Genomic DNA, 12,340 nt, shown 5'->3' with positions numbered 1-12,340 from the left:
AAAATACCAACACAACAAACCCCAAATTTCTCTCGTTACTTCTTCTTTTTTTTTTTTTTCCTTCATTTCATTTCCTTTAATTCTTTTTTTAATTCCTTTTTTGGGGGGGACTCCCCAATTTCTCCCCCCCCCATCTCAGTGATGCCGCAGAGCCCCCACCCCAAATCCCGCAGCGCTGGGGAGGGAGAGGGGAGACCCCCGCCCCAAAATCAACCCAAAAACAACCAAAGGAGCCCCAGAACTGCCCCCAAACTGGGGGGGTCCCCTGAACCCCCCCCGGGCGGAGATTTGGGGGCGCAGGGCGAGACCTGGGGGGGTCCCAGGTAACCGGGACACTTGGGGACCCCCCCCAATTATTATCTGAGGGAAGATTGGGGGGCTGAAGGCACAAGGTGGGGTCGAGGGTGTCCTAAGGGGGGGGTCCGCATTTTGGGGGTCCCCGTGGGGGTTCCCCACAATTCCCGGGGGTGCTCTGGGGTGAATTTGGGGGATTTTGGGTGCGAGATTCAGGGGGGGGTCCCGGGGGGTCCCGGGGGGGGTCCCGGGGGGGTCTCGGGGGGGTCCCGGGGGGTCCCGGGGGGGTCCCCGTTATTCCCGGGGGTCGTCGGGGGCGGGGATGCGCTGCCGGCTGGGCTCGCAGCCCCAGATCTCCCGCGCGTACTGAGCGATCGTTCGGTCGCTGGAGAATTTCCCCGCGGCCGCCACGTTCCGGATCACGGTCCGGGTCCACTCGCGCTGGTTCTGGGGTGTCCCGGGGGGGGTCAGGGCGGGGGGGAACCCCAAACGCACCCCCAGAGCCCCGCCCGTTCTGCCCCAGACCGCCGTGCCCCCCCCCGCCCCGCTGTGTGTCCCCACGGGGGTTTTGGGGTCCCCCCCACCATGAACACCCCCTCAGTGCCCCCCCCTTTCCTCCTCATGGGGTTTTGGGGACCCCCCCGGGACTTCCCTTGGGTTTAGAGACCCCCCCCAACCCCTCTGTGCCCCCTCGGGGGTTTTGGGGACCCCACCCCCAAACCTCACCGGGGTTTTGGGTGGGGGTCCCGTTGGGTGTTGTCATTTCGGGGGTCCCGTTTTGGGGGGGTGCCCCTTTGTTGGGGTCTCCCTTTGGGGGTGTTTTTGAAGGCGGGGGTCGCTTTTGGGGAGGGGTCCTCACCTTGTAGAGCGCGCTGACTTTCTCCTGGCACTTCACGTAGGCCTCGTAATCCGCGAACACCTTAAACCTGAGCGGGTGAAAATGGGAGGGTCCCAGGTGTCCGTGACCCCCTCCTATCGCGATATAAACCCCGACATCCCACATCAAACCCCCCCACCCCCAATCCTCCCTTCCCTGCCGACCCCACCGCGCCGCCCCCTCCCCTCTCCGCCCCCTCTATCGCGATTGCCCCGCCCCGCAGGGCTCCTGTCGCGACCTGTCGTGATTCATCAGCATGTTGACGATGTCGCGGAACAGGTCGGGCTGCCGGGGGCTGAAGAAGCCGGAGCTGAGCTGGTCCACGGCCTGGCGGAGCTCGGGCAGGCGGTCATAGAACTCCTGGGCCCGGTACCTGGGGGGGCAGGGGGCGGTTGGGGGGGTCCGGGGGGGTTTGGGGTGATTTTCAGAGGTTTTGGGGGTTTTGGGGAGGTTTTGGGAGTTTGGGGAAGTTTGGGGGGTTACGGATAGATTTTGGGGGGATTTTGGGGGGATTTTGGGGGGTCCAGGGGGTTCACCCCAAATCCTCTGGGCTCCCCCCCCCCCCCACTCAGCTTTGTGCCCACGGGGGTCTCTGGGTGTCCTGAGTGACCAGAGGGGTGGTCAGTGGGTACCATGGAGTGGTCACTTTGCAATGGTCACTCTGTGCACTGGTTACTGTGTGCAGTGGTCACTCTGGGGGCAATGGTCACCCTGCACTGGTCACCTACACTGGTCACTCTGGGGGCACTGGTCACTCTGCGCCGGTCACTCCACACTGGTCACTCTGCACTGGTCACTGGGGCACTGGTCACTCTGCTGGGCACTGGTCACTGGGGGCACTGGTCACTCTGCACTGGTCACTCTAGGGGCACTGGTCACTGGGGGCACTGGTCACTCCACACCAGTCACTCCGCACCGGTCACTCCGCACCGGTCACTCCACACCGGTCACTCTGGGGGCACTGGTCACCCTGCGCACTGGTCACCCTACACTGGTCACTCCACACTGGTCACTCTGGGGGCACTGGTCACCTGCACTGGTCACTCTGCACGGGTCACTGGGGGCACTGGTCACCCTGCAGGCACTGGTCACCCTGCACTGGTCACTCCGCACTGGTCACTCCGCACCGGTCACTCCGCACTGGTCACTCTGGGGGCACTGGTCACCCTGCACTGGTCACTCTGCACCGGTCACTCTGGGGGCACTGGTCACTCCGCACCGGTCACTCCGCACCGGTCACTCCGCACTGACCACCCTGGGGTCGCAGGGCCCCCCCAGCCCCGCACCCCTTCCTGTCGAGCGCCTCCACGTCGGGCACCCTCATGCCGAAGATGAAGAGGTTCTGCTCGCCCGCCTCCTCGGCCATCTCCACGTTGGCGCCGTCCATGGTGCCGATGGTCAGCGCCCCGTTCAGCATGAACTTCATGTTGCCCGTGCCCGAGGCCTCCGTGCCCGCCGTGGAGATCTGCTCCGACAGGTCGCGGCGGGATAAAGGGGGGTATGGGGTGTATCGGGGGATAGCGGGGTATAGCGGGGGATAGCGGGGGGTATTGGGGTGTATTGGGGTTATATCGGGGGATTTGGGGTGTATTGGGGGATAGCGGGGGGTATTGGGGTGTATTGGGGTGATATCGGGGGATATCGGGGGGTATTGGGGGATAGCGGGGGGTATTGGGGTGTATTGGGGTTATATCGGGGGATAGCGGGGGATATTGGGGGTATTGGGGTTATATTGGGAGATATCGGGGGATATTGGAGTGTATTGGGGTTATATCGGGAGATATCAGGGGATATCAGGGCTATATCGGGGGATAGCGGGGGATATTGGGGTGTATTGGGGTTATATCGGGGGATAGCGGGGGATATCAGGGGGTATTGGGGTTATATCAGGGGATATCGAGCTGATATCAGGGAGTATCAGGGGATATTGGGAGATATTGGGATGATATTGGGAGATATTAGGGTGTATTGGGGTGTACTGGGGTTATATCAGGGGATATTGGGGTGTATTGGGGTTATTTGGAGTAATATGGGGGGATATCGGGGTGATATCGGGAGATATCAGGAGATATTAGGGTTATATGGGAGGATATCGGGGTGTATTAGGGTAATATCAAGCGATATTGGGGTGATATTGGGAGATATCGGGGGATATCGGGGGATATCAGGGGATATTGGGGTTACATCAGGTGACAATCGGGATATTTGGTAACACTGAAGTGACATCGGGGGACACTGGGCATCCTGCAGGGGGGGATTGAGGATTTTGGGGTGGGTTCAGGAGGTTTTGGGTTGGTTCAGGGAGGTTTTTTGGGGTGATTTGGGGGTGATTTGGGGATTTTTTGGGGTGCCCACCCTTCTCGGCCAGCGAGACACGGTAGTTCTCCAGGAACAGCACCCGCAGCCGGTCGCCCACGGCCGGGTCCTGGTTGACCACGTCCCCGATGGCCGTCACCAGCCTGATGATCATCTTGGCCATGTGGTACCCGGGGGCGGCCTGGGGGGCACCCCAAAAACACTCAGCGACCCCAAAAACCTTCAGGGAACGCCCCCCACACACCCCAGAGAGCTCTTGCACCCACCAGGAACCCCCAAACCCAAATGGAGCCCCTTTAGGAGCCCCTGGAATTCCCACTCTGAGCGCAAATGGAGCTCCTGAAAGCTCCCTGAAACTCAAAAAAACCTCAAACCACAAAATCCCCAAACCCCAAAACTCCCAAAAACCCAAAATCCCCAAAACCCCAAACTCCAAACCCCAAAATCCCAAAACCTCCAAAATCCCCAAACCCCAAAAATCCCAAAATCCCCAAATCCCCAAAATCCTAAAACCCCAAGTCCCAAAAACCCCAAAAACCCCAAAACCCCCCTCACCTTGCCCCCGATCATGATGGTTCGGGGCACAAAAGGTTTCCCGGGGTCCTTCTTGATCCCTGAAATTGGGGGGGACCCCAAAATGGGGGGGCCACGAATCAAGGGAGATCCCCCAAAATCGGGGAGGGGTCCCCGAGGGGTTTGGGGGAAGTTTGGGGGTTTTGGGGGGGTCCCAGGAGGATTCTGGGGGAGTCCCAAGGGGATTTAGGGAATTTTAGGGGGTCCCAGGAGGATTTTGGGGATTTTGGGGATTTCGAGGGGGATCTCCCCAAATGGGGAGGGGTCCATGGGGGTTTTGGGGACCCCCACTCACGGTTGCAGAGGGTGATGAGGTGCAGGAATTTGGGGTTCCTGGGGGGTCCCAGTGCGGGGTTTTTTGGGGGGTTTGGGGGATTTTTGGGGACTTTGGGAGGCCAGGGGATTTTGGGGGTGTCTCCCAGGGTGAGGAGGGGTCCCGGGGGGTTTCGGGGACCCCCACTCACGGTTGTAGAGGGTGATGATGTGCAGGCAGTTGAGCAGCTGCCGCTTGTACTCGTGGATCCGCTTCACCTGCACGTCGAAGAGCGAGGCGGGGTTCACCCGCACCCCCGACATCTTCTCCAGGTACGCCGCGAACTTCACCTTGTTCTCCTGGCATTTGGGGTGGGGGGGGGGCAAAGAGGGGCTGGGGGCGCGGCCGGGACCCTCAGAGCCCCCCCAAACTCCCCCCAAAGCGGGTCCGGCCGCACCCCCCACACCTGTTCCAGGTGTGCCCTGAGCATCTCCTTGATCAGCTGAGAGAGGGAGGGGCTGCTGAGACCCCCCCGGAGCCCCTTGGGACCCCTCCCAAGGGCCCCCCGGGACCTCCCCGGGACCCCTCGAGCCCCCCGGGACGCCCCCGAGCCCCCCGGGACGCCCCAAGCCCCCGTACCTGCTTGACGTTGGCCACGTCCCGGATGAAGCTCTCATCGTCCACGAAGTCGCGGAGCCGCTGCAGCTGGTCCAGGTCGGACACGAAATCCTCCCCGATGCGCTGGGGGGGGGAGAGGGGGAGTACCAGGTGAGCACAGGTGATCCCAGTCTGTGCCAGGTGATCCTATCTGATCCCAGTCCATCCCAGTCTGTCCCAGTCCATCCCAGTCCATCCCAGTCCGTCCCAGTCCATCCCAGTCCATCCCAGTCTGTCCCAGTCCATCCCAGTCCCTCCCAGTCCATCCCAGTCCATCCCAGTCCGTCCCAGGTGAGCTCACCTGCGCGATGACCTCGGCCAGGCCGGGGTTGCACATCACCAGCCAGCGCCTCGGGGTGATGCCGTTGGTTTTGTTCTGGAACTTGTGCGGCTCCAGCTCGTAGAAATCCTTAAACCTGGGGGGGGTGACATGGGGACACTGAGGGGGACGTGGGGGGACATGGGGACACCAGGGGACACAGGGACACCCAGGGACGGGGACACCTGAGGGGGCTGGGGGGATTTGGGGGCCAGGTGGGACCAGAGGGATTTTGGGGTCTGGAGGGACAGGGGGGGAATTTGGGGTCTGGGACAGATTTGGGGTCCTGGGGGTGGCCAGGACATGGTTGGGGTGATTTGGGGGGATTTGGGGCGGCCCGGGGGGGTCGTACACGCTGTCCTTGAGGATCTGGGAGTGGATCTCGGCCACGCCGTTGACGGCGTGCGCGCCCACGATGCACAGGTGCGCCATGTTGATGCGCTTGACCGCGCCCTCCTCCACCAGCGACATCCGCCGGAGCCGGTCCAGGTCCCCGGGGAACTGGGCGTACACGCGGGGGGACAGCGACCCTCATTGGCTGAGACCCTCAGTGGGGACAGCCCTGAGACCCTCATTGGGGACACCCCTGAGACCCTCAGTGGGGACAGCCCTGAGACCCCCAGCCCTGAGACCCTCACCAGGGACAGCCCTGAGACCCCCAACTCAGGGACAGCCCTGAGACCCTCATCGGGACGGGGGACAGCCCTGAGACCCTCACTGCGGACAGCCCTGAGACCCCCAACTCAGGGACAGCCCTGAGACCCTCAGTGGGGACAGCCCTGAGACCCCAACTCAGCAGCCCTAGACGGGACAGCCCTGAGACCCCCAACTCAGGGACAGCCCTGAGACCCTCAGTGGGGACAGCCCTGAGACCCCCAACTCAGGGACAGCCCTGAGACCCTCACTGCGGACAGCCCTGAGACCCCCAACTCAGGGACACCAGGACCCCTGAGACCCCGCAGGTACACCCCCAGGGACATTGGAACCCGAGACCCCCCCTCTGGGACCCCCCGCCCCAGGGACACCCCCAGTGCCACCACAGCAACCCCCCGAGTGCCACCGCAGGGTCACCAGATCCCCAGAAACCCCCCTGAGACCCCCCCAAAACTCCCCGAGCTGTGGGACATCCACGTGCTGGAGGAGGGCGGGGGGGTCACGGGGTATTGGGGGACCCCCCACCCCCAAACCACGCAGGAATTTCCCCCCAGGTTGTCCCCAACACCCCCCCAACCATCCCACCTATCCACGCCCTCTCTCTATCCCCAAACCCCGGGGGTTCCCCACCCCTCAGGACCCCCGGGACCCCCCCCCATTTTGCTGCCCCCTCCCCGTGCCCAGCTCACGTCGAGGAAGCGCTGGTTGATCTCGTAGATGAGCTGCAGGTGCCGCGGCAGCAGCGACTCGAGCAGGTGGACGGGCCAGCGCTCCAGCGCCTCGGGCAGCACCGTGTGGTTCGTGTAGGCGCAGGTGCGCACCGTGATGTCCCAGGCCTGGGAGCAAAAAGGTTTTAAAATCACAAAATTCGGGGAATTAGAAAGAGCCTAGACTCAGCGGGGCCCCGGAAAAATGTTAAGAGTCTGAAGATGTTAGGCTTTGTGTTTGCCAGATCGTGGGAAATTGCACCTGCATAAGCGGTATGTGATAAATGATAGAACTGTTAGGTGTGATGGTTGTTTAGTAATTAAATGTAATTATTGTTTCATCGTAAGGAGAATCATGAGAAACTGTGTTAGAAGTTTGAGGGGCACCATGAGGAGCCCATGCTTGGCTGAAATCTTCATATCCAATAGAACAATGTAAGTCTAATAATTAACATGAAAGTTACATAAGGATAGAGCATAAAAACACGTTCATCCCGAAGCCATGGCGGGGTCAGATTTGGGTTCGTACCCCTGACACCCAGAGCTCCTCGATGAAAGCGCCTGCAGAGAATCATTCTCGGATGATGTGAACGCTGAACGCTGACAGGGGACACCGGGGGACAGCCCCGGAGTGACCCCGCGGCCCCCCAGGCTCACCGGGAGCGCCCCCCGGCCCCGCTCCCGCCCGGGGATGCGAACGCGGAACCCGCGGGGCACGGAGCTCATTGAGGGCGGGGAAGGGTTTTAGGGACCCCCCCGCGGTTTGGGGGGGGGGTCCCGATGTGCCCCCCCCGCGCCCACCTGGTCCCATCCCAGGTGCTCCTCATCCACCAGGATCCGCATCAGCTCCGGGATGGCCAGAGAGGGGTGGGTGTCGTTCAGCTGGATCGCCACCTGCACGGCCGGGAGGGGTCATGGGGGGGTCGGAGAGGGGGTTTTTGGGGGGTTCCCCGGGGGGTTTCGGGGTTCACCTTGTCGGGGAAGGTCTCGAAGGATTTGCGCACGGGGTCGCGGCTGCCGAACTTGGCGGATTTGAAGCGCCGGACGATGTCGTGGAGCGTGGCCGCCACCACGAAATATTCCTGCTTCAGCCGCAGCTCCTTGCCCTCGAAAAACTGGGGGTGTCCCTCCGTGAGACCCCGAAACAGCCCCCCAAACCCCTTCCCCTCGAAAAAGTGGGGGTGTCCCCCATGAGACCCCAAAACAGCTCAACAGCCCCACCAAACCCCTTCAGAAACTGGGGGTGCCCCCCATGAGACCCCCCCACCTAGGGATCCCCAGGACCCCCCACCTATGTTAATTTCGGGGTATTTTTGATGTTCTCAGCCAGATTTGGGGGTGCTCCGGGGTTCCCAGTGCCCTCAGATGCCCCCGAGACCCCCCCAAACTCCTCCAGGACCCCCCCAGCCCCCCCATTTCTCACGTTGTCATTGGGGTACAGCACTCGGGAGATGTTCTCGGCCAGGTTTCGGTCCAGCACGGCCTGGACGTACCCCCCGACATTGACTGGGGGGGGACAGAGCGGCTCAGGGGGTGCATTTGGGGTTTGGGGAAGGATTTGGGGTTCAAGGGTGGATTGAGGGGTGGATTTGGGGTGCCAGGGGTGTGATGTGGGGGGGGAGGCAGAGAGAGGATTTGGGGTTTGAGGTGGATTTGGGGATTGGGGGTGCATTTGGGGTTCAGGGGTGCATTTGGGGTTTGGGGGTGGATTTGGGGTTCTGGAGGGGGATTTGGGGTGGATTTTGGGGTTCAGGGTGGATTTTCAGGTGGATTTGGGGTCGGGGCACTCACAGTCCTTGAGGTTGAAGTCGTTGGGGGCGCGCGCTGACCACAGGCGCAGCGTGTTGACGGTGTTGTTGCGGTAGCCGGGGACAGGTGTGTCATAGGGCAGGGCCAGCACCACCTGCGTGCGACACACGCGTGTGCAAGGGACACCCCAAATGCCCAGAGCCCCCCCGAGCTGCAGCACGGCACCCCCTGCACCTCAGCACATCCTCACCTGGGCTCAGGTGTGCTCAGGGTGTGACACCTCTGTGTGTGTGTGCGCGCGTGTGACACCTGTGTGACAATTGGTGACACCTCTGTGTGTGTGTGTGTGACAGCTGTGTGACACTTGGTGACACCTCTGTGTGTGTGTGTGACAGTGTGACACCTGTGTGACAATTGGTGACACCTGTGTGTGTGTGTGTGTGTGTGTGTGACACCTGTGTGACAATTGGTGACACCTGTGTGTGTGTGTGTGTGTGTGTGTGTGTGTGACACCTGTGTGACAATTGGTGACACCTGTGTGTGTGACAGTGACACCTGTGTGACAATTGGTGACACCTGTGTGTGTGTGTGTGTGTGTGTGTGTGACACCTGTGTGACAATTGGTGACACCTGTGTGTGTGTGTGTGTGTGTGTGTGACACCTGTGTGACAATTGGTGACACCTGTGTGTGTGTGTGTGTGACACCTGTGTGACAATTGGTGACACCTCTGTGTGTGTGTGTGTGTGTGTGACACCTGTGTGACAATTGGTGACACCTGTGTGTGTGTGTGTGTGTGTGACACCTGTGCAAGGCCCCCTGACACCTCGGCACCTCCTCATCACCATCACTGGGCTCCCTCTGGCCCGTGCCCACCCGTGCCCCAGGTGTGCCCTCACCTGCGTGTTCGGCCTCTGTCCCCTCACACACCTGGAACTGTCACCTGTGCCCTCACCTGTGTCCCTGTGCCCTCACCTGCGTGTCCAGCCATGCCCACCTGTGTCCCCCCATGCCCACCTGTGCCCAGGTGTGCCCTCACCTGCGTGTCCACCCAGCGGGCTCCCTCGGGCCCGTGCTCCACGCGCCCGTAGAACCGCACGGGGATCGTGTACTCGGGCCGCGCCTTCTCCCAGGGGTTCCCGTAGCGCAGCCAATCATCGGCCTCCTCCACCTGGGGGGGGGGGCGGGACACCTGAGACCCCCCCTCAAAACCCACCCAGAGACCCCTCCCCAAGCCCCCCCTCCACCCCCTCCTTGTTCTCATCTGCAGGGAGGGAACCCCAAAACCGCCACCCCCCCAAATTCCCAGGGGGCTTTGATGACCCCCGGGGTTCCCCAGGACCCCTCCCCACACCTGCCCCCGCCCCCCCGCCCCCCCCGCACCTGCCACCCCCCCGCGATGCGCTGGTTGAAGATGCCGAACTCGTAGCGGATCCCGTAACCGTAGGCGGCGAGACCCAGGGTGGCCATGGAGTCCAGGAAACAGGCTGGGGACACGGGGGGACACGGTCAGGGACATTGGGGACACGGGGGGACACGGTCAGGGACACGGGGACACGGTCAGGGACACGGGGACACGGGGGGACACGGTCAGGGACATTGGGGACACGGGGACAGGGACATTGGGGACACTGAAGGGCCATGGAGTCCAGGAAACGGGCTGGGGACACGGGGACACGGTCAGGGACATTGGGGACACGGGGACAGGGACACGGACACAGGGACACTGAGGGGACACAGGGACATTGGGGTGACAGGGCCATTGGGAGGACACAGGGACATTGGGGACCCTGGGGGACACAGGGACAGTGGGGGCACACAGGGGACACTGAGGGGACACTGGGGGGGCCATGGAGGACAGCAAACAGGCTGGGGGACAGGGAGATGACACCGGGGACATTGGGGGACCCCCGCCGCCCCCGCACCTGCCAGCCGCCCCAGGCCACCATTGCCCAGCCCCGCGTCCTCCTCGATCTCCTGCAGCTCCTCCATGTCCAGCCCGAGCTGGGGACGGGGACAACAGAGCAGGGGTTGGGAGGGACCCCAAAACTGGGGAGGGGACCCCAAAACTGGGGGGGGGACACCCCAAAACGTCCCCATCCCCCTCCCTCCCCCCGCTGTCCCCTCTCTGCCCCTCCATGTCCCCCCCAAATCCCGCCGCACCCCCAGGGACAGCCCCGCATCGCGGCCCCTCACGACCCCTCCCCAGCCCCCCCAGCCCCCCCAGGCCCCCCGCGCCCCCCCCACCTGGTAGAGCGCCTCGTCGCAGCCGCTCTGGAGCCCCAAATTCACCATGGTGTTGGTCAGGGTGCGCCCCATGTAGAACTCCAGGGACAGGTAATAGACGCGCTGAAAGGGGGTTCGGGGGGTCACCGGGGGTCACCGGGGGTCACCGGGGGTCACAGACACCCCCGCACCCCCGGATCCCCCCCGGCCCCGCCGCCCCCCCGCTATCCGGTGTCGGGATTAAATGGCAGCGGCCGGGGTAGCGGGAAAGGTCAGGATAAATTTAACCGGGTATGGGCGGGGAAGGACCCCCCAGTCCTGATCCCCCCCGAAATGCACCCCCAGGACCCCCCCCGGGAAATGCACCCCCGAAATGCACCCCCAGAACCCCCAGTCCTGACCCCCCGAAATGCACCCCCAGAACCCCCCAGTCCTGATCCCCCCGAAATGCACCCCCAAAATCTCCCCCTCCCAGAGCTGAGACCCCCACAAACCCACAGCCCCCCCCCACTGGGGTTGTCACAGCAGCACGGTTGGGCACGGAGACCCCCAGGACCCCCCAAATCCGTCCAGGACCCCCCCAGGAACCCCTTTTTCCCCACCTGGGGGTCCTTTACTTAGAGCACTGTTGGTGTGCAGCCCCCAGACCCCTCTGAGGACCCACAAAACCCCCCCTGGAGCCCCCAAACCCCCACCTTGGGCTCTTCCTCATGGTGGCACTGTTGGTTCTGTGCAGACCCCAGACCCTCCAGGATCCCCCCAAACCCCCCCAGGACCCCCCAAACCCCCACCTTGGGGTCTTTCTCGTAGTAGTACTGCTGTGTCCGCAGCCAGCGCCCCACCAGGTGGTCGCGCACGGTGTGTGCCAGAGCCATGTAGTAGTCGCGCGATGTCGCGACATTGCGATCCTTGACGAGGGTGAAGTGCAGGTGCCGGTTGAAGTTTTTCTTCAGCTCCCCCACGTTCTCGGGCCCCGCCAGGCCCCGCACGCTGATCTGCCGCCGCCGGTCCGCGTCCGTCAGCGGTCGCGACATGGCGACAGAAATGGGGGTGGGGGTCTCTGGAGAGTCAGGGGGGCTTTAAGAGATGAGATCCTCCGGGGGTTCCGCAGGAATCGGGGTTTGGGGGATCCGCAGGGATCCGGGCTGGGGGAGCTCCGGAGGATTCCGGGTTTTGGGGGGTCCTGGGGGACTCTGGGTTTTGGAGGGAGCCGAATTTTGGGGGGGGTTCCTGGGAGGCTCTGGGTTTTGGGGTGGTCCCGAGGGCTCCGGGTTTTGGGGGTTTAGGACTTGGGGGGCTCCGGGCCGGGGGCGGCGGCGGCAGCGGAGCCCCGGCGGCTTTGAGCGCGCGGCTGCTTCAATATTCATGAGGGAGGTGGAGCCCGAGTCGAGCCACGCCCCCACCCCGGCATTGAGGGTAATTAACTGGTAATTATTCATAAAGAGGCGGAGCTCAAGGCGGGTATTGCCCACTGCCGTTAATTATTCATGAGAGGGCGGAGCTTGCGCGCCTGCTGGTCCCACAGCGCCCCCTGCGGGCCGCGCACCCCCCGAGACCCCTCCCCAAACCCGGGGGGTCCCGAATGTCCCGGGGGGGTCCCGGGGGGGTCCCTGGGTGTGTCCCCCCGCTGGGGGTGGGGTCTGTGTGTGCTGTCCCCCCCTTCTCCCCCCCCCACGGTAACCGGATCCCCCCCCGAAGGTCGCGACATTCGCGGCGA

At 63.1% G+C, this 12,340-nt stretch overlaps 2 protein-coding genes across 2 annotated transcripts in view; one reads left to right on the top strand and one right to left on the bottom strand.

Annotated features, from left to right (window-relative positions):
* FAU (FAU ubiquitin like and ribosomal protein S30 fusion) overlaps positions 1-12,340 on the top strand; it is a 581,541-nt gene that overhangs the window by 221,200 nt on the left and 348,001 nt on the right. The window lies entirely within an intron of this gene.
* On the bottom strand, positions 588-11,718 carry PYGM (glycogen phosphorylase, muscle associated). The gene is made up of 20 exons (XM_030970020.1): positions 11,415-11,718; positions 10,645-10,746; positions 10,323-10,401; positions 9,781-9,884; positions 9,437-9,568; positions 8,442-8,553; positions 8,074-8,156; positions 7,622-7,765; positions 7,452-7,544; positions 6,634-6,779; positions 5,642-5,806; positions 5,272-5,386; positions 4,953-5,054; positions 4,525-4,672; positions 4,043-4,101; positions 3,527-3,668; positions 2,458-2,665; positions 1,410-1,544; positions 1,154-1,220; positions 588-741 (listed from the first exon to the last, which is right to left on the bottom strand). The coding sequence occupies exons 1-20, from the start codon at positions 11,655-11,657 to the stop codon at positions 589-591; spliced, it is 2,532 nt and encodes an 843-aa protein (XP_030825880.1). The 5' UTR covers positions 11,658-11,718; the 3' UTR covers position 588.

The sequence above is a fragment of the Camarhynchus parvulus genome, unplaced genomic scaffold (assembly GCF_901933205.1).
Source record: "Camarhynchus parvulus unplaced genomic scaffold, STF_HiC, whole genome shotgun sequence".
In the NCBI taxonomy this organism is placed as follows: Eukaryota; Metazoa; Chordata; class Aves; order Passeriformes; family Thraupidae; genus Camarhynchus; species Camarhynchus parvulus.
The sequence above is the reverse complement of the archived record's forward strand: the minus strand, read 5'-3'. Positions and strand labels throughout refer to the sequence as shown.

What these genes read in the sequence shown, in the direction of transcription:
- PYGM (XM_030970020.1), bottom strand. Translation starts at nt 11,657, where the DNA reads ATGTCGCGACCGCTGACGGACGCGGACCGGCGGCGGCAGATCAGCGTG. An exon ending in TGGCCTGGGGCGGCTGGCAG is followed by an intron (nt 9,885 to 10,322) that starts GTGCGGGGGCGG and finishes CCGTGTCCCCAG; the next exon opens with CCTGTTTCCTGGACTCCATG. An exon ending in ATCAACCAGCGCTTCCTCGA is followed by an intron (nt 5,807 to 6,633) that starts CGTGAGCTGGGC and finishes GTCGCTGTCCCC; the next exon opens with CCGCGTGTACGCCCAGTTCC.